This window comes from Yarrowia lipolytica, chromosome 1E (genome assembly GCF_001761485.1).
Source record: "Yarrowia lipolytica chromosome 1E, complete sequence".
Lineage (NCBI taxonomy): Eukaryota > Fungi > Ascomycota > Dipodascomycetes > Dipodascales > Yarrowia > Yarrowia lipolytica.
In genome coordinates this window covers 2678938-2697354 of record NC_090774.1, presented here as the reverse complement: position 1 = coordinate 2697354, position 18417 = coordinate 2678938, and the positions used below count along the sequence as shown (strand labels likewise).

The window sequence follows — 18417 nt, the reverse complement described above, 5'->3', positions numbered from 1 at the left end:
TGTTCTTGGACGTGACACGGGCTTGTTGCTCAGGAATAACTTTACTAAAAAACTGCAGTGCATTGTTTGAGGTAACGTGACCTAACATCATCTCGTTTTACCCGTTTGGGAAGCCAAAATTTTAGGGGAAAGATAAGTGGTTGATAAGGAAGAGCGCTCCCACATTCTCAAGCAAGGACAGCAAATGGCACAGTGAAGATTCGCAACTACTTCTACACAGACACAAATGCTACACGAGACTCATCCTTCGCCCGACTATACCAGTATGGGCTCTCAAAGTCGACGCCAGTCTCACAACGGAGGATCGGTTCTGGAGTTGCGACCCACGCTTTCCGGCTCCAGTGGAATCATTGATGAATTCGACGCGTCCGCCAAAAAACATAACAAGAAGAGCCGCGCGCTAAGACGCCGTCGGTGGCGAGTGGGTCTGATTCTGCTGGGATTGGTGGTGCTTTTGTGGGTGGCTTCTGGCTTTCTGGTCAACTCGATCTTCTCCACAGGAGAGTACCCCAAGCCCTACTTCCTCACATATATGAACACTGCGGTTTTCAGCGTTTATTTGATTCCCACCATGTTCCGCAAGGTGCGCGGCAACAAAACAGCGACCCCCGAGTACTCGGTCATTGATGAAAACTCGGACGAGTCGCCCAAACTCACTCCGTTCAAGTCCGTGGAACAACTCACAGGACAGGACGAGGACGAGCTACTGAGCACCAAACAGACGGCCATTCTCTCGCTCCAGTTTTGCATACTCTGGTTCTTCTCCAACTTCCTCACAAACGCCTCTCTCAAATACACTAGCGTCAGCTCGCAGACAATTCTGTCATGCACGTCAAGCTTTTTCACCCTGGTGATTGGATCTGCATTCGGCGTCGAGGCCTTCACAGCCACCAAGCTTCTGGCCCTGGTGTTCAGCATGTGCGGCGTGTTTCTCGTCTCCAAGGCCGATTCCGTCGCTACTCAGACCAGAATGGGTGTCCAGACCAGCGACATTGTTTTTGGGGATCTTCTGGCGCTGGCTGGAGCGGTGGTTTACGGGTTCTACATGACACTGCTCAAGGTTAAGGTCGGGGACGAGTCTCGAATCAACACAAAGATGTTTTTGGGCTTTGTGGGTCTGTTCAACATTCTCCTGTTGTGGCCCACCATCCCTCTTTTGGACTACCTTGGAGTGGAGAAGTTTGGTCTGCCCCAAACGGAGAAAGTGTGGCTCATAGTGCTGGCCAACGCCGCTGCTACTCTGGTGTCCGACTTTTTCTGGGTGCTGGCCATGCTCATGACCTCGCCGCTGGTGGTCACCGTCGGCCTAGGGGCCACCGTGCCTCTGGCCATGGCAGGCGACCTGTTTATCAAACGGTCGCTGCCCTCACTAACATACGTTTTTGGCGCTATTATTCTGTGTCTGTCCTTTGTCGTCATCAATAGACAAGACGAGGACGAGTTGATGGACGACGATGAAGAGTAGTGCTAGCATGATTGCATTTATTTATTAATTTTATGACCTGAAACCTGAGGTGGTTGCAAGTACCAGCACACTGTAGATCGAACGAACTTGCGGGACATAGCCTTCAAGCTTGATATTGATAGAGATAAGACAACAAAGTGTATCGAAATGAGAGTCCTGCCAAGAAGCATATCGCACGAGTCGTGTGATCGAGATGCCTCGATTGTGCTCTCAATGCAGGGGTTAACGAGTGAGTTGAATACTCATGTCGAACACGCAGTGTTACCTGGAAGTTGTTATAGAAGTGTTACCGGAGTAACAACAACAGGCATGGAGCTCTTTAGTAGATGGGCACATGCCACTTGCCCCTTGGAAACAACATATAAATCCCAATTTTTTTACTTGTAGCAACACAATCGCTATAGTTCCACTCTGCTTATCAAAATCATATCTCATTGGTAAATAGTCTACATGTCTAAACTACCAGCCTACCACAAAGGAGTAAGACCCTCCCAGTTGCCCTGCTTTCGTCGGTTCCAGTAGTTGTTGGGACCCTTGGTAAGCAGGTACAGATCGCCCTGCTCGTTGACTCCGTCCAAACCAGACGACTTTTCGAAAAAGGTGGGCTTGTACGTCTTACCCGAGTCCTGTAGCACCTTTCGTCGCTCCCGCTGCTTCTCCTCCAGCTCCTGTTTGCCGGCCTCGGCCTTGTCGGTCTGGCCAGCCTCGTACTCCTTCTGGTCGGGTCGGAACCGCGAGTCGTAAGGGGAAGCGTGTCCTTTTTCGATGGGGGTGACCTCGTTGAGACCGGCGGTGAACTCGGTGAAACCCCACTTCTTGGTGTGGTTGTTGACGAGGTTGCCGACCTTCCAGATGGTCTTCTTCTGACCCTTGGCGTTGTTGAGGGTGATCTGCTCGGTCCACTTACCGGAGGCGAAGCAGGGCAGGTTAGAACCATTAGCTGAAACAGCCTTGATGTTGAGCTCTTCGCTTCGACCGGAGAACATTCCTCCGGCCTTGAACTCGACAATGGCCTTCTCTCCGGTGGAAGAGAAGATGGTGAAGTCGCCAACAGGCTCGGTGTACTTCTCACCAGCCATGATGTTTCGCAGGTACGTGGTGGGGTTGCTCCAGTGGAAAACCTCGCCGGACTGTCGGAACTTAACGACGATAGGGCCCAGGTAGTTAATTTCCATCGACTTACCCCAGAACTTCTGCACGGGCTCAGACGAGTGGGCCACAGACCAGCCATGCTCGGAGTCTACATGCAGAGCCATAACGGGAGGGTGATGACACACTTTTTCAGAGATGAGTCTGTAACCGAGATCGGGTCGAACCAGCTCATAGGTCTCTCCAAGAAGAGGGTTGAAAGGCTTTCGGAGAGCGCGCTCCTTAGCTCGCATGGAGGCGAGGTAGGAGACAGCCCAGGTGGCCACGTAGATGATTCGCTCTCCGTCATTGGCAGGCACGTTTTCAGCCTCGTCCAGCAGCTGGGGGTACTCGAACATCTCGGCGAATCTCTGTAGAGCAGAAATAGGCTCGTTGGTGGTGATGGGGACGGCCATGGAGCCCATATCCTTGCCGACACTCTTCTTGAGGATACCCAACATGGAAGGGGGGGTGGAAGCAGCATCAGGAAGAGTGACTCGGTGCTTGACCGGCTGAACCTCATGCAGTGGGTACAGATCATCAGCGTCATCAGCATCATGGACAACAGGAGCAACATGGTGTCCCTCGTCCTCCTCGTCTGTGGAGTCGTGCTCAGCTCCGTCGTCATCGTCGTCAACAGCGTCGTCGTCCAGGAACACAACTCCGTCCTTGTCGGGGTTCTCCTCAGCGTCGTAGAAAGTGTCATGCTCGGACATGATGGAGCCGTTAAAGGACGCTCGCTTGGCCATGGGCTGTGAGTACATGGCGCTCTCATGAGCAACATGGGACACCACGTCGGTGAACTCGAGATACAGCGCTGCTAGGCGCGCATTGAGGTCCTTGGTCACGTTGGAAGCGCCGGGCTCCTGAGCAGCCACATCGGAAATATCCTTGGTCTCTCGTAGCTTGGCCACAAGCTGAGCAAACTTCTCCTGGTCAGGTGCGGTCACAGCAGCGACTGCGGGAACAGGTTCGTCAGCAGCACCTCCGCTCTTGCCCTTTCTGATCCGCTCAAAGGTGTCGACCCAGATCTGCCAGTCGGCGTCGTTGAGGGCCTTGAGGTTCCACACCTCCATACCCGAGTCCACAAAGATGAGTCTCTGGGCCTTGGAGGCAGAGATGGCACACAAGGTCAGGGGCAGAGAGCCTCGCAACGAGTTGGACTTGGGGTCTGTGTAGTAATTGAGAATGGCCAGCTTGAGATCCAGAACAAAGTACCGTCGGGTGTATCCCTGGAGCTTCTTTCGTCGCTTTTTGAGCAGGATACCGGATACGGCGGTCTCGGAGACAAGGGTATGGGGAGCATTGTTAGCCGCATGTCCCTCTTCCATGGCCTGGACAGTGAAATGGACGGTTTTGGGTGTGGTTTTGGAGAAGGTGTTGTCGAACACAAGGGCGTAGATGCCTCCCTTTCCCTTGGGGACCTTGTAGACTCCCTCGGACTGTTCGTTGGCGTTGCACTTTTTGAGCGGCAGAACAGGGGACAATCCGCTTGATTCAAGTCGTTTTTCGATGGTTCCCGAGTGGGGAGCCGAGATGGAGGCTCGTCGGCCGGCATTGTGTCCTTCAGCCTCGATTTCGACCTGCAAGTTGTTGCTCCGCTCCTTCTCGAAGATGCCCACGTTGATGGACTTTTTCAGGGGGTGAACTTTGAAGGTGATGGCGGAGCCCTCGGGGGCAGTGACCCACTTGATGACAAACGACCGCGAGGCCACTTCGATGGTTTCCATGGCGAGACGGGTTGCAATATGGATTCGGTGGTTAGTTTGAAGGAGCGATTATGTCCTCGACATTATATTGCGGGTTTCAAAGTCTAATTACTGGTTTGCATGGCACATGCTGTTTGCAGGTGATAAACTGGGGATGTGGTGGGGGCTTAGTTAGAGACCATGTGTTGAGTGACGGGCCCTGTGGGATGAACAGTACCACGACTGTGCTGCCGTTGCAGGCGAAGTGGCTTCTACATTTTAGCCAGGGCGATTACACTCACAATGTGACTACTGGAGCTGTACTTATTCCCCACCATCCCGCCAACAAGTGCCATAGTCCAACGAATACGGCCCTCGTGTTCGGGGCTTGTCAGGCTCGGTAACCCAACAAAGCAACTCTATTTGAGCGGGGGTACACCGAAGAGTCTCTTTTTGGCTTTTTGTCTGAATGTGAATATCAGGAACATAAAAGTGACGTAATTCACACGTCTACGACTTGATACAATGACATGGGGTGGGTTCACAATGCAACTGTCAGCGAACCCAGCATTGTCTCACCCGAACACGCAAGGGGCCTCTCTTCTCCACACCTGCAGAAGCGGCTCGAAATAAAGAGATGATAATAATCGACACGGGAATAAATATTAGACGTGCTGTAAATCCGATTCTCTCAACTCCGACTGGAGCTGCATGCAATGGATCGACCTCTGAGCAGCCGTTAGCTTAGACTGCTGCTGTCTGAGGAAGTGTCCACACAGCCATACAGAAAAGCATATATTCTGGGAAATGGCTTGTGGCTCTTTTCCCCGCAGACCAGGGCATGTGAGACTACAATTGTAGGACTCACTCAGACCATGGAGTTGATGCGAGCAAGCCGCGATTCCACCGCCGCAAGCGTCTTGTTGACGCTCTCCAGACGGGCCTCTGCATCCCGGATCTGTGCAGATATGCTAGACACCGCCACCAGGTCCTTGGTGGTTTCCTGGTAGTGTTTTAGAGCTGTGTTAGTGGGAATGAGGGCCCAAGGTCCGATTGGACAATGCCCCATAACGGGTAAGTCATGTCGTATCTTATCGTATCGTATCGTGCTTGCCACAATCACGGTTAGCATTCGATAATTGGTCTGCACGGGCCGCATTGTTGCAAAGGGCGTCGCCATGGTGTCCCTCACTGAATAACCCTGCTCTTGATTGTAAACCACCCCCATGGTACAGTATTGTCAGAAACCACACAACCAAGCCTCTGTCCATGCATCACACCACACTCACATATGCTTAGGCCATGTAACACGGTGGAGAGCACCACCTGGGACTCGTGGATGGCGCGGATTTTCCAGGCTGTTGTGTCGATGGCCGGGTTCAGCGTGTTCTGAACCACCGTGTCCATGTCGCTGCGTAGTGACGCCAAGGCTTCCTCGTTTTCGAGAGACATTGTGTGTGCTAGTAAGTAGAGACAGGAATGATGAATTCGAGTGGTAAATTAATTAGAGATCGCGTACGTAGTGCTGTTAAGCCCTTACCCATGTCGTGCACCATCGCTGCTATCTGATGTTGGGGAGAACAGGAGATAGATATGGAAAATGACTCACGACTGAATAGAAAATGAATATCAGTTGCGACTCTGTGGTTTCATACACAATAACGCAGTTTTGTTGCATTGTTCCATGACCCGCCTTATCGTCGCTTTAGTTAGCTTTACTTGATCTTTGGTCAGCTTACTTGAATCTACAAGCAAGTAGTTTGGACCCACGCACCATAGGAGCCTTTGATCAGTACTCGTTACGACACCTAACAACTGCTTTAAAACAGCTTTGACAGTATTAATACATCCAAAATTCGCTATATACATTATTCCTGGACCTCGAGATCCTTGATGGACTCCTCTCTAAAATGGTCCTCCAGAGCCTCCAACACTGCATCCAGCTTCTTGCCCGACATGACCACGTCCAAGTTACCGCTGTACCCACATCGATGGTCCGTGACTCGGTTCTGATGGAAGTTGTATGTTCGGATCTTGTCAGATCGGTCGGTGGCAGACACCTGGCTGGTTCTTGCGTTCTTGCTCTTTGCAGCCTGTTCGCGTCGCTTCTGTTCAGCCAGACGGCCTCGGAGAATCATAAAGGCCATCTCCTTGTTCTGGCGTTGTGACCGCGAGTTCTGCATCACAACCATTGTCTTGGTGGGGATATGAACCAGTCGAACGGCCGACTCGGTCTTGTTAACATGCTGTCCTCCGGCTCCCTGAGCTCGCATGACATCGATTCGCACCTCGCCAGGAGCAAACTGAATGTCATCAGCAGCAACGGAACTCTCTGATATCTGGGGCAAAACGATAACAGCGGCAGCAGATGTGTGGACTCGTCCAGAAGACTCGGTGACAGGAACCCGCTGGACTCGATGAACTCCTCCCTCATGCTGAAGCATGTTGTAACTTCCCTCTCCGTCTACTGAAAGGATGACTTCAGTAATGCCACCCTTGTCGTTACGAGTCACGTTAGTGATCTGGTACGGCCAGCCCATCTCGTCGGCATAGCCAGTGTACATGTTCAGCAGGTTGTCGGTAAACAAACAGGCCTCTTCTCCTCCAATACCAGGGCGCATCTCGATGATACAGCCGATGTCGCCGTAAGGATGTGTGGGCAGAAGCAAAGTCTCGAGCTTCTTGATAGCCTTCTCAGCCTCAGCCTCGACGGTGGGGATCTCATCTTCAGCATCCTTTTTCAGCTCGGGATCATCGCACATGCTCATGAGCTCGTCGTACTGCACAATCGAGTTTCTGTACGAGTCCAGCTCGTGCGTCACCTGACCAAGCAAGTTGATTTTCGCAATGAGCTTCTTGTCCTTGAACTGGTCCTCGTTAGGGCTCGCCTGAAGAGCCTCGTACTCCTTGTTCATACTCTCTGCCTTGCCAAGCAGGATCGGATGCAGTTTTCGGACCGATGCTGGGTTAGTGGGGCTGTCTTGGGGTGTGGGAAGACACGTAAAAGAACACACTCACTGATGCTGGTGGTGTGGAACAGCCGGACAGACCGCTGCGCCATCCATGGTGCTTTCAACGCCCATCGCAGTTGCATGTTGGTATGATGAATATTCAGAGGTGAAATTTATAAACTTAAAAGTGAGAGAAAGAGAAGCGGGCAAGGAGGGAGTCGTGAAGTTGGTATTCGAGTTGACATATAGAATAGATATATATTGGGTTCGTGTTAGGTACTATTTTTCATTAGATTTCACTTTCAAGCTGTCTATTTCGTGGAGTAAAGAGGGAGTTGGGGGTTTCACGAAAGACTCCACAATATAGTAAGTATCAAGAAGCTTTCCCAACTAAAGCTGAGTACATCAAGGGCATGTTCAAATACCGATATCATTACATTATTGGCTGTTGGTTGGCCGGAGAACACTATCAATTGATTCACTAGCGATTAAGTGATCAGAAATTTTTAAGATCTTGTAATTACCACATCCAAGGAGCAAAATATGAAGTCCTCTTTATTCACACCATTGATCTAATTAACTCCGGCTGACTGCATAATCATGCACACCATTCCAGGTTCCTTAGCCTCCTCCACGCCACACCATGAACAGCTGGGAAGAAGCACTTTCAGTAGCTCTCGATAAAAGAGACGAGGGCGACCACTCAATGGCCGAGGTCTATCGGGCCTGTGAGTATCACACGTGGCCACATCGACCCTGGTACTTCTGCTAACACAGTCCACACAGCCGCTACCAGAGCAGTAGCCACCCCGTCCAGTTCGTCAGAGTGAGTATATCACTTTGATGAGACAGCTTCTCTGAAGTAACTAACACAGAAATAATGAGGAAGGCACGCATGACGTGAATCCGCGACTCAACAATCTCATGCAACTGAACGTGACCCATCGAACCAACGCCGAACGACTGGAGAAACATAACCGGGAGCTGGAAACGGCCCTTGCAAAGAAGACAGAAGAACACAAGGAGCAGGCAAAAGCGTTGTTACTGTTGCAGGACGACATGCTGGCAAACCAGATCCAACTGAATGTCCTGGAACAGAAAACCGAGGCTCTGCAACAGGAGAACGAAACTCTTGTTCAGAGACTGGTAGCCAAGGCTGCTGCTGATGCCGACAAGATGAACGATGCCAATGCGTTTCTCGAGAGGTGAGTATAGGAGGGCTTTTATGACGGTGTTGGGAGCTATTGGCGGTGGCGCGTGACGCTAGCAAACCGACAACGACGTTCCGGCCGCGTATATGATGTGATGATGACTACGTGACAGCTGCTACGGTGCATTCGATTGTTCGTCTACACGTACTCGTCTACCAACAATACTAATATACACTTATTTACTAACCCAGCCTTAATATCCACCCTTCGACAAAAACGCCTTGATGGCACTTCTGTCCACGGTCGAAATGTAATATGTTCCTCCTGCAGCCGTCCAGGAGACGGAGCCCGAGTAAAAGTCCAACTTTTGTACCTTCAAAATGTTGACAGGCGACTCAATGTTATGTTCGGAAATGACATGGCCTACTGGCACAAACGACTTGAGCGAAACAATCTTGCATCCCTCCTTGAGATCCAAAAACATGTCTAGCAAATGCGCGTTGAGAGTGCCGTCAAATGCATAGTTATTTACCAGCAATACATCTGCGCGAGAGATGGCCGAATGCACCTCGTCGTTATGCACAAAACTACTCGCCACCAAATGAATGTCTCCGGTCTTGATTCCAAACATCTTGGCCCGACTGTAAAGCTCTATTTTCTGCTTTTCTGCCAGACTCGAAGCGTTGGTCATCACTTCGCATCCCCAACTCTCGCAGCCCACCTCCAAAGCAGCCTGTAATGTGCAGTTTCCCACTCCCGATCCAAGGTCCACAAACACAGAACTGGGCTGCAAGTCTGTCTTCTGGAACACTGTGGACATGAATGGGGGCATGAGTTCGCCGTAGACGTTGTTGGAAAATGCCTTGTAGTCCCGTAGGCTTTTAGATTCCGGCGACACGATTCGGCTGTATACCTGGTTGAGTAGAAAGTATGCTAGGTCCTGAGGTACTGCAGTGAGCTGTTTGAGGTTGGCCAGAATGGCGCCCTCGGCTCGCTGTGTCTTCACCACCTCGTCAAACTCCTTCATGGAAGTCTTCATGCCTTCCAGATCGCCTCCCTCGTACGATCGTCTGAACCGTCTCATGATGCAGTCATCCATGACCGGATGTTTGATTTCCTCCGACGCGCCCTTGTCCACGAAATGCAGAGCTGTCATTTCCATAATGCTGAGAATCTCTCGCACGGGCTCAAACTCGCCGGGGACCTTGGGTTTGATGAGACTGTAGTCCTCGACGAAGTCACATGACAGTGCCCCCAGTTTCACCCGGTCACTGAGCGACTTGTCGGTCGACACGGGCTCGTAAATGTCCGTCATGCTCAAGTTGCCCGATTCGGAGGCGTTAGTGATGTGGATGGAGGTGGCGAGTTCGGCCGATCCAAAGCCAGCTGTCACAATATCTCGGGGCACGAGTTCATAGAGCCCCGGAGTTGAGAGAGAAGAGCTCACTTCACGCTCACTTTCTTCAGTGTCTACCTCGGACAACGAGCTCTTCGACAGCTGGTAAATGTTTGGCGTCTTTCGTCGACTTTTTCGAGGCGTCGAAGGCTTGGCTGCTGCTGTTGCTGCTGCTGCTGCTGTGGCGGGTGGAGGAGCCGTCTTACTAGGAGACGGCGATTTGGAAACCGACGTAACCACTGGCTTGCGGGTTTTGACCTTGGTCACTTTGCGTTTGACATCGGAAGACTTTGCTGTAGGGCCGCCGTTCTTCTTTCCGAGATGCGAGAAGAACATGATGCAAAAAAGATGGAGCGGAGCGAAGTGGATCGAGTATGATATAATTAAAGGCGAGATAGATCATGGTTCCGACTTTGGGAGAGACATGTCAAAAAGCTTAACCTAAAATTAAAGAATTTTAATTTTAGACACACTCCACACGGGACTCGAACCCGCAGTCTTCCGCTTAGGAGGCGGACGCCTTACCATTTGGCCAGTGGAGCCGGACTTGCTCCTCCCAAAACTCTACTTTTGCTAACATCTGTGGACACAGTCACGTGATCTTAAAAGTTTTTGGAACGTCTCTAAAGGGTTCTGGGGATAAGACACTTACATATTAACGGCACCAGTCTATTATGTAAGAGGATTTCCACCCTCAACAGTTGCTTTATTGACTCTAGACCCTCTCACATGCTGAATATATGACGTTTTTGTTTTTGACGTTTTTTGGGATCCTCCCAGAGCTGTCATACCAGTGGGCGCTCGAAAAGTGTCATTGTGGCGCGCAAAGAAGGCAGGTGGAGTAGTTGGTCACTTAATTGTGGATAATAACACTAGAACATATATCTCGCCGTTCTTTTTAGCTCTTATTTGATACAAATAGTATCACTAATCAAAGGCTGAAATGAGCGTCTTTTCGTGACTGATGACGGACATCAATTCTGAGCTGAAATGCCTGATAAATGTCAATTGGAGTGATTGAGGGGTTTTTGTGTTACAGTAACCTGAGAAGCCCTTTACTTTACAATTACGTACCTACAGTAATGGTACTCGTACGTTCATACTAAACCGCCGAAATGATTATCCCGTGTTGGTTGGGGTTGGAGGTCATCTCCATTGTGAGTACAGTGCATGAGACATGTTTATGATGATGAGATGCCAAGTACGAGCAGAATGAGAGAGATGTCACGGGGAGATACAGTAGCTTGGTGGCGATGAGGGATATTGTTTTGTTTGCTGTCTCCTTCTGGTTTTCATCAATTGTTACTGTACTTCGACATTCCCCTTCCTGTCATGTCTATTTGTTTATGTTTGGCTGAATCAGGATTAAATTTACAGTGCTTGAATTCTGCAAACTTGTCAAAACTACTAAACTTCTGAAGCTCACCACAGGTGGACCCACAACAGCACCCAGTCGACAATATGGGGGTTGGCGAGTGAGTACAAAATGCGCAATCAAACCAATTACCAATGACTTTTACTGACTCAGCTTCTGGCAAGAAATCGAAGACTGTCGGGGAGCATACGAGACCCCCGAGTCTGGAGGAATCTCCCTAGAAGGATTTGGCAAGAAGTTTTACGAGAAACATGGTCGAGAACCGATTCTGGCCGTCGATCTGTACCTCACTTTTTTCCAGAACAGGGAAGCCATTGGGGGTAACAAAACCGCCCCCGTCGTCATGAACATGGCCGAATCTCAAAAGATCCAAAAGGCGTCCTTCTTCAACATCTGTTCCAACTTTCTGGAGGCCGGCATCAAGATCGTGCTTGTTTGTGATGGAAAAGACAAGCCTGCTGTCAAGCGACTCAAGAAACGGCCGAACTACACCAAGGAACAGGCTGAAATTACGGCTTTCAGAGAGATCGCTGCGTCACTAAGAATTCCAGTGGTGGATGCAGCTGGAGAAGGAGAGGCCCAGTGTGCTCATATGCAGAGGCATGGACCGGCTGACTTTGCATACACGGAGGACTCGGATGTGATTATTTTTGGAGCTCGAAAGATTGTCCGGAAGCTGAAGAAGACGAAAGAGAAGGCCAAGGGTAAGAATCCTTCTGAAGACAAGGACAGCGACAAGGAAAAGGACAAGAACGCTACCAAGTCTAAACAGAATGTGGATGGACGGTTTGCTATCTACGAGATGCCTGACGACCACAAGTGGGCTTCTCCATCCAAGCTGCTGTGTTACGCTATTTTACGAGGAGGAGATTACAGCACTGGAGGCAAATTCATTGCGGACGCATATGCTGGAGCTATTGCTCAGGGAGGAGATTGGGCCGAGAGGTTATACGAGATATCCAAACTTGATCCAAATAGCAACGTTGTTTTCGAGAGGCCAAAGAAGGAGAAACAGCTGCGCCTATGGGCCAAAGATCTGCAAGCAGAAATCGTCCAACCTCCTGTGCCAATAATGTCCAAGGATGGATCGAAGCTGCTCAAGAAGACTATCGTTCCCAGGAGTGACCTGTTCAAAAACATGGATAGGAACATTGGTAACAACGCTGTGGTTGTTGCTCCTGAGCTGGCAAACATTGAATCTTATGCTACTCCTAAGATTGTGAAGAGATATAACTTCACCACAGTTCCCGAGTTCACTCTTGATCACAAATTTTTCAGAGACTATGGTAAGGAGCTGGGTTGGATCACTAAAGAAGGTGACGATACTCTGTGGTTCAAACGAATGGCTCGTCCTCAAATGGTTCGTTATCTGAAGGATAACAACCACAGCAAGTATTTCAGGTTTGTCAACCAGCGTGACAAGTCATGCGATAAAGACGTCTATCTCATTGAGTACTGCCCCTACTACATTGTACAGTACCCCAATCACAAGTGCAGTCATTGTGGAGAAGATGCATGTCGTCGTATAAAGAGCTCTGTATCTGCCAGCATTCTGATGCAGAGCCAGTACGATTACAAGCAGGTCTATGTCGACCATTTGACCAAGCCAAGAGCAAAAAAGCCTCGAGCTAATAAGAAACACGCCAAGTCGTCTTCCTCGTCCTCCTGCGCCTCTATCACTTCATTCTTCACCGTCACTAAACCACTTGAGACTGCTTCTCCTCACAAGCATAATGAGACGACCATGCCACAGGCGATTTCTGATTCGGACGACATCATCATTGCCGACGAACCGTTTGCGCCAGTGATTGTATCTAGTCCCGAGGAGATTATGATCACAGATGAGAAGCCGGCTTCATATGATGGAAAGTTCGGTTATGGAGACGACTTCGACTGGGACTTAGCCATGGGAAAGACTTCTACCAGCAGTAAACCAGCCACAAAACAATCTGCGCTTCCTGGCTTGACCCGATCTGCTGCTGCTCTTTCACGGAAGCCAGCAAACAAAGTCGCCAAGAAGAAATCAGCTGGTGCAAGTCCCACGAAGGCCTCAAAGGCTAGAAAACAATCAACGCTCAGCTTCCTGTCTTCGAAAACATCGACGGTGGAAGGAGTTGGAAATGCCCCAGACAACCTGGGGGCTACCATAGTTCTCTCGGACACTGAAGAGTCGACCGAAGAAGATGTGCCAACAACAGTAAATCTCGATAGTTCACCTGTGAAGATTCAGAGAGCCACTCGAATTGGCACACGGGACTCTGACAATCAGTTCTCCCAGAACCTCCAAACCTTTACATCTTCCAATGATGGTTACTCTCAGCCTCTGCAGTCCTTTGCTTTTCCACCAGAACCGGAGTTGATTGAGTTGTCGGATTGATCGGTGGCTGCCTTTAGTCTTAACACATGCTGACGTTTACATGGCTCTTTTCAATCTCACTATGCATTGACTGTTGTCAGCCTGACTACTATTTCATCAGCTACAAGTACAAGTACACCGTCTGTCTGATGAAACTGTCGGAATGACTGATACGATCTCCACTTGTAACCATATACACATACTAACTAACTGATATCAATACATGACACTAACCTGTACTTGTAATCACCACCGATATCGCCCACCTCAACGCTTGCGTAATCGCACCTGTCACTGCACTGCCAAAAGCTGCGGTCTAGACCCTAATGTACGATAAAAAACGTGTTGATCAGATACGCTGGAGGGGAACTGTATGGCATGACGTCATAGCTCTCTTTTACCATGCATTTTTCACGCTCTTCACGCTGTCACTTTCCACATACAGTTCAATAATATTGCTTACAACTAAACTCAATCTGCTGTAGCTACGAGATGGGGGGCTACTATACGAAAAGAATACAGCAATGTGAACAAAAATCAATTCTCATACTTACAGTAAACAGTACATCGCCAATTTGACAGCATCATTGTTAGTCTACAAACTGGTCTTCGCCTAATAAAAAAGGTAGTAACGCTGCTATAATTTAGCATCCGTTTCAAATCTTAACTAGTGTTAGTAGGTGGATAAGGGGGGAACGAATGTCCGCTAGTCAAGTTTCTTGACTGGAACAAATTGTTTGAATACTCACGAGGAGCCCTTGGTGACAGGCCATTGGTACAGCTCGGTGCCGTTTCGCACGTAGCCTCGGTCTCGGAGCCACTGCTTGAGTCGCTCGGGGCCACGAGAGCCGTAGGCGTACTTCTCGGGCACAATGCTCTTGTCCTCGTCAATCTTGTGCAGCAGATCGGTGAAAATCTTCCAGGAAATGTCCAGCTCGTCGTTTCGCACAAAGTTGGTGTGGTCACCCTTGAGGCAGTCCAGAATGAGAGACTCGTAAGCCTCAGGGATTCGCACGTCCGAGTATCGTCGGTTGTAGGTCAGATCCAGGTCGGTGACAATGTTCTTGGCAGTAAGGCCAGGCAGCTTGGAGTTCATCTTCATGTAGATGGACTCGGAGGGCTGGATTCGGATGACGAGCTCATTTCGAGGCAGATGGTCCACAACGCCCTTGGTCACGTCTCGGAACTGCACTCGGATCTCGACCTTGCCCTCGTCCAGAGCCTTACCGGCTCGGAGGATGAAAGGAACACCCTCCCATCTGTCGTTGTGGATCTGGAGATGGAGAGCAGCAAAGGTCACAGCTCGGGAGTCATCGGGAACGCCATCGTCATCGGTGTATCCGGGCTTCTTTCCGTCTTCAGAGGGGCCGTACTGGCCGAGAATGACGTCGTCAATGTTGAGAATGTCGACACATCGGAGCACCTTGACCTTCTCATCTCGAATGTCCTCGGCGCCGAAAGTGACGGGTCGCTCCATGGCTAGAATGGACAGAACCTGCAACAGATGGTTCTGAATAACGTCTCGGATGATTCCAATGTCGTTGAAGTATCCACCTCGGCCCTCAGTGCCAAAGGGCTCCTTGAAGGAGATCTGGACGTTGGAAATGGTGTTCTTGTCCCACACGGCGGACAGGAACTGGTTGCCAAATCGCAGAATGTTGAGGTTCTTGACCATCTCCTTTCCGAGGTAGTGGTCGATTCGGAAGATCTCAGACTCCTTCCAGAGAGGAGCAAGGCCGTCCTGGAGCTCTCGTGACGAGGCCAGGTCGTGGCCAAAGGGCTTCTCGATGATGATTCGGGCCTTGCCCTCGCCGGGGTAGACATACTTCTTCAGACCGTTGGCAGCCTCAAGGAAGACGCTGGGGGGCAGAGCCAGGTAGAAAAGACGGTAGTGGGGCTCGGGCTTCTTCTTCTCAAACTCCTCAATCTTTTCATTCAGTCGCTGGTAGCCCTCGGCACCGTCGTAAGGGCCCTGGACGTAGCAGGTGTTCTCAAGGAACTTCTTGGCCTGCTCCTTGGACTGGTCGTCGGGGGTCTTGAAGTAGTGGCTGATTCGCTCGTGGTACTCCTCCTGAGTCATTTTCGACCGTGCGTAGCCGATGATTTCAACATTTTTGGGCAGCAGGCCGTTTCGGTAAAGGCCGAAGAGGGCGGGGAACTGGGGTTAGCTTTTGAAGACGGGTTGATATCAGGTTTCTGACATTTTTGAATTGAGTTTTGGGCACACTTGCTAGACGCCTTATTCGGAGCAGAAGTCTGTTGGGACTTGCTGCTGTTTTTCCGCTTTTATTGCTCGGATAGAGTGGGAGAGCGTAAAGACCACCTGTGCAAGGAACACGGTGGAATAAGCTGTGCCTTGCCACGGAACAATTGACTCTCACATACGCACGCACATCTGGGTGTCATGGTGATGGCGGTGTATGGTGGCAAAAGTTGGGGGTTCTGGGCTCAACAAGTCAACAAGTCAACGACTCGGCTAGCCAAGACCCATTGGGGCTCTCAACGAGTCAATTGAGTGGTCCAGAGCACAATCAGGTCCGTCGAATGTTCTCAGACTCTCCTACTCTTCAATTGACCTCAGTCTGGTTCAATACTCACGGTCTTCTTCTTAGCGAGGTCGCCGGAGGCTCCAAGAACCACAATGGTGGTTCCGTCGCCGAACTTGGGTAAGGTGCCAGTCATGGTGATGTATGTATGGTGAGTGTCTTGTGAGTGTGTATGTGTGTGTGTGTGTGGAGTGTGTGAGGATGCCTGGGCAAAAAAAAAAAGATTGGTGTTATATCGGTCCTTGGGGGTGCAGCAACCTTGGATATATATGCAGAGGGTGGTAAAAAACGCTTTCCTTTGTTAGCACGTCAGGGTAGTTTGGCAACGTTGGCACCCGAACTCTAAGCAGTGTGAAAGAGAAGCTGGACGGAGGGGGGTTGTTACTAACTAGTTGCACGTGTGCTACTGAGCTGTGGGAGGTTGAGGGTTACATTGGGGGTTGAGGGGACTTGGGAGGGGGGAAATGTGCTAAGAGAATGGCCCACCAGCGTGACTGGTGAACTATCGCACCCACAGTACGATACCTCGCCCGCCCCTCTTCCACCTAGGTTTCAAACCATTAAACTCGGCTCTGTTGCTGTGCTATGAAATAATGTAGCGGTCCAGACGTAGGGCTTATGCACGGGGCTGACTCACGTCACACAACAGAGTGCGACTATCTGATGGCGAAGAGGGGCTTGTCTGTCAATGAGTCAGTGGTTGTGGCGGGCAATACCGGCATTTGACGAAAACAACCGGCGCGACAAGGCGAGCCGAAACAACAAACATGAAATAAAGTCTACAAGTACCCCACAAAAAAGGCGACCGACCATGTTGCAATTGCTCAGTCTTTCTCGGTTGTACGATACAATAGACTCGCACACTCTACGTACAATACTGTATCTTGTGGCCGTTCTGCTCGCTCCTGCTGCTGTACTCTGGCACACCTCGACCCCCCACTGCCTTAGTAATACTCCGATAAGCTCATACATTAGCTGGTCTGTAGTGTTACCCACCGAGAACAGACAGACTGACTGGCCATGTACGAGCTCAGCCATTAGTGTAGCTCTGACTGCGGGCGATAATACCAGCCATTGACGGCCTCGAACCAACACTCGGTGCTCTCCTCCTGATCACCGCAGCCACTCCCCGGCATTCCAATATGCCCCTTTTGGCAGATTAACACGCATCCCCACAACCGAGGCTCCAGCCGCATGAACCTAGTCATACTTGCCACTCTATTTGGGCCAGCATGAAAGTTGGCGCTACTGCCAGTGCGACGCTTTGTAGGGACTGACGGGAGTAGCGGCGGGCTATTGCGTCATGTCGCTCAGATATGACAAGCCACAAAGTCAAGCCACACGCCATAATAAGCCCCATTGCGCCACCGTGCCACGGAGCCTAACTCCCCCGGCCTTTTGTTGAGCCTCTTTCGCCACGAGCTACTGCTCGACAGATGGGCCATTGGGGCGCCCACATACGTCTCCTTGGTACGACAACGTCAAACTTCAGCCGCCAGAGCGTGGCGCATGGGGAGAATGGAGGGCACGCAGTGATTCGATGTCGGGTCTCGTTATCAGATCTGACTAAGCAGCGATCGGCAGAGCGGATTCGGTCACCGATATTACCACCACCCATGCAGAACCGAGCAACCGACACCGATATTTTTGCTACACGTGTGCCCAATATGGTACAATAAATGCGGTACTTGTAAGAAAATTGTTGACCTGACGTCATATTGTCCCATTGTCAACAGCGACTATTGCGAGTACGAGTAGTACGAGCGATGAGGAGCATGTGGGAAGACGCCTAGAGAAGAGATATGTGCATTCCATAAACGGTCCCGGATATATAAAGCCTTGTTGGTACCGGCACTTGTACGTACCACTCATTTTCCTGTTCGTACGATACTTATTTACTTGCGCCCAACCTTTCCACGTCCCGCACTTTCACCGACACAGCACTCTTGCAGACCCCCCTATTCAGACTGCAATAAGGCCTCCGAAGATGATCTCTGTCCCTTATTTATGATTAGAGTGGAACGTACCTAATTTGAAGAGGATCATTAGGAGGATCCGACCACTTCAGTGTAGGAAGCGGTGCAGACGCTCCAGACTTTCCAGTTCCGTTCTGCCGAGTTTTCTGAGTCTACGACTGCTTTTATTTTCCAAAAACACCAACCACAGCACTTGGAAAAGACACATGCCCAAAGCCCCCCCCCCCCCACACCCGTCTAAAGACAACAACCACAGCATAATCGGCCAGCCATAATACCTCTTGATAATACCCGTATCGGGGTATAGTGGGACCTAAAAGATAGATGGACACCCCAGCTCCAACCATATATATAATCCGTGGTGCAGTATCAGGCCCTTGATCAT

At 50.3% G+C, this 18417-nt stretch overlaps 9 protein-coding genes and 1 non-coding gene across 10 annotated transcripts; 3 read left to right on the top strand and 7 right to left on the bottom strand.

Annotated features, from left to right (window-relative positions):
* Positions 1-226: 226 nt before the first annotated feature.
* On the top strand, positions 227-1465 carry YALI1_E26971g (uncharacterized protein; the record flags this gene model as incomplete). The annotated part of the gene is made up of 1 exon (XM_504281.3): positions 227-1465. One exon carries the CDS (start codon positions 227-229, stop codon positions 1463-1465), a length of 1239 nt encoding a protein of 412 aa, XP_504281.3.
* A 467-nt stretch (positions 1466-1932) lies between these two features.
* On the bottom strand, positions 1933-4323 carry YALI1_E26930g (uncharacterized protein; the record flags this gene model as incomplete). The annotated part of the gene is made up of 1 exon (XM_504280.3): positions 1933-4323. The coding sequence occupies one exon, from the start codon at positions 4321-4323 to the stop codon at positions 1933-1935; it is 2391 nt and encodes a 796-aa protein (XP_504280.1).
* An 826-nt stretch (positions 4324-5149) lies between these two features.
* YALI1_E26916g (uncharacterized protein) lies at positions 5150-5733 on the bottom strand (the record flags this gene model as incomplete). Its single annotated transcript, XM_066094351.2, has 2 exons — positions 5150-5301; positions 5571-5733. The coding sequence occupies 2 exons, from the start codon at positions 5731-5733 to the stop codon at positions 5150-5152; spliced, it is 315 nt and encodes a 104-aa protein (XP_065950423.2).
* Positions 5734-6149: 416 nt separating this feature from the next.
* On the bottom strand, positions 6150-7375 carry YALI1_E26900g (uncharacterized protein; the record flags this gene model as incomplete). The annotated part of the gene is made up of 2 exons (XM_504279.4): positions 6150-7243; positions 7300-7375. The coding sequence occupies 2 exons, from the start codon at positions 7373-7375 to the stop codon at positions 6150-6152; spliced, it is 1170 nt and encodes a 389-aa protein (XP_504279.2).
* Positions 7376-8156: 781 nt separating this feature from the next.
* On the top strand, positions 8157-8441 carry YALI1_E26892g (uncharacterized protein; the record flags this gene model as incomplete). Its single annotated transcript, XM_504278.3, has 1 exon — positions 8157-8441. The coding sequence occupies one exon, from the start codon at positions 8157-8159 to the stop codon at positions 8439-8441; it is 285 nt and encodes a 94-aa protein (XP_504278.3).
* A 195-nt stretch (positions 8442-8636) lies between these two features.
* On the bottom strand, positions 8637-10115 carry YALI1_E26872g (uncharacterized protein; the record flags this gene model as incomplete). Its single annotated transcript, XM_504277.3, has 1 exon — positions 8637-10115. One exon carries the CDS (start codon positions 10113-10115, stop codon positions 8637-8639), a length of 1479 nt encoding a protein of 492 aa, XP_504277.1.
* A 134-nt stretch (positions 10116-10249) lies between these two features.
* On the bottom strand, positions 10250-10321 carry YALI1_E26870r. Its single transcript has one exon. It is a non-coding gene; the product is annotated as a tRNA-Arg (tRNA).
* Positions 10322-11240: 919 nt separating this feature from the next.
* Positions 11241-13531, top strand: YALI1_E26860g (uncharacterized protein; the record flags this gene model as incomplete). The annotated part of the gene is made up of 2 exons (XM_504276.3): positions 11241-11254; positions 11308-13531. 2 exons carry the CDS (start codon positions 11241-11243, stop codon positions 13529-13531), a joined length of 2238 nt encoding a protein of 745 aa, XP_504276.3.
* A 724-nt stretch (positions 13532-14255) lies between these two features.
* Positions 14256-16192, bottom strand: YALI1_E26811g (uncharacterized protein; the record flags this gene model as incomplete). Its single annotated transcript, XM_504275.3, has 2 exons — positions 14256-15668; positions 16109-16192. The coding sequence occupies 2 exons, from the start codon at positions 16190-16192 to the stop codon at positions 14256-14258; spliced, it is 1497 nt and encodes a 498-aa protein (XP_504275.1).
* A 1875-nt stretch (positions 16193-18067) lies between these two features.
* Positions 18068-18379, bottom strand: YALI1_E26790g (uncharacterized protein; the record flags this gene model as incomplete). Its single annotated transcript, XM_068283090.1, has 2 exons — positions 18068-18178; positions 18221-18379. 2 exons carry the CDS (start codon positions 18377-18379, stop codon positions 18068-18070), a joined length of 270 nt encoding a protein of 89 aa, XP_068139191.1.
* Positions 18380-18417: the final 38 nt, after the last annotated feature.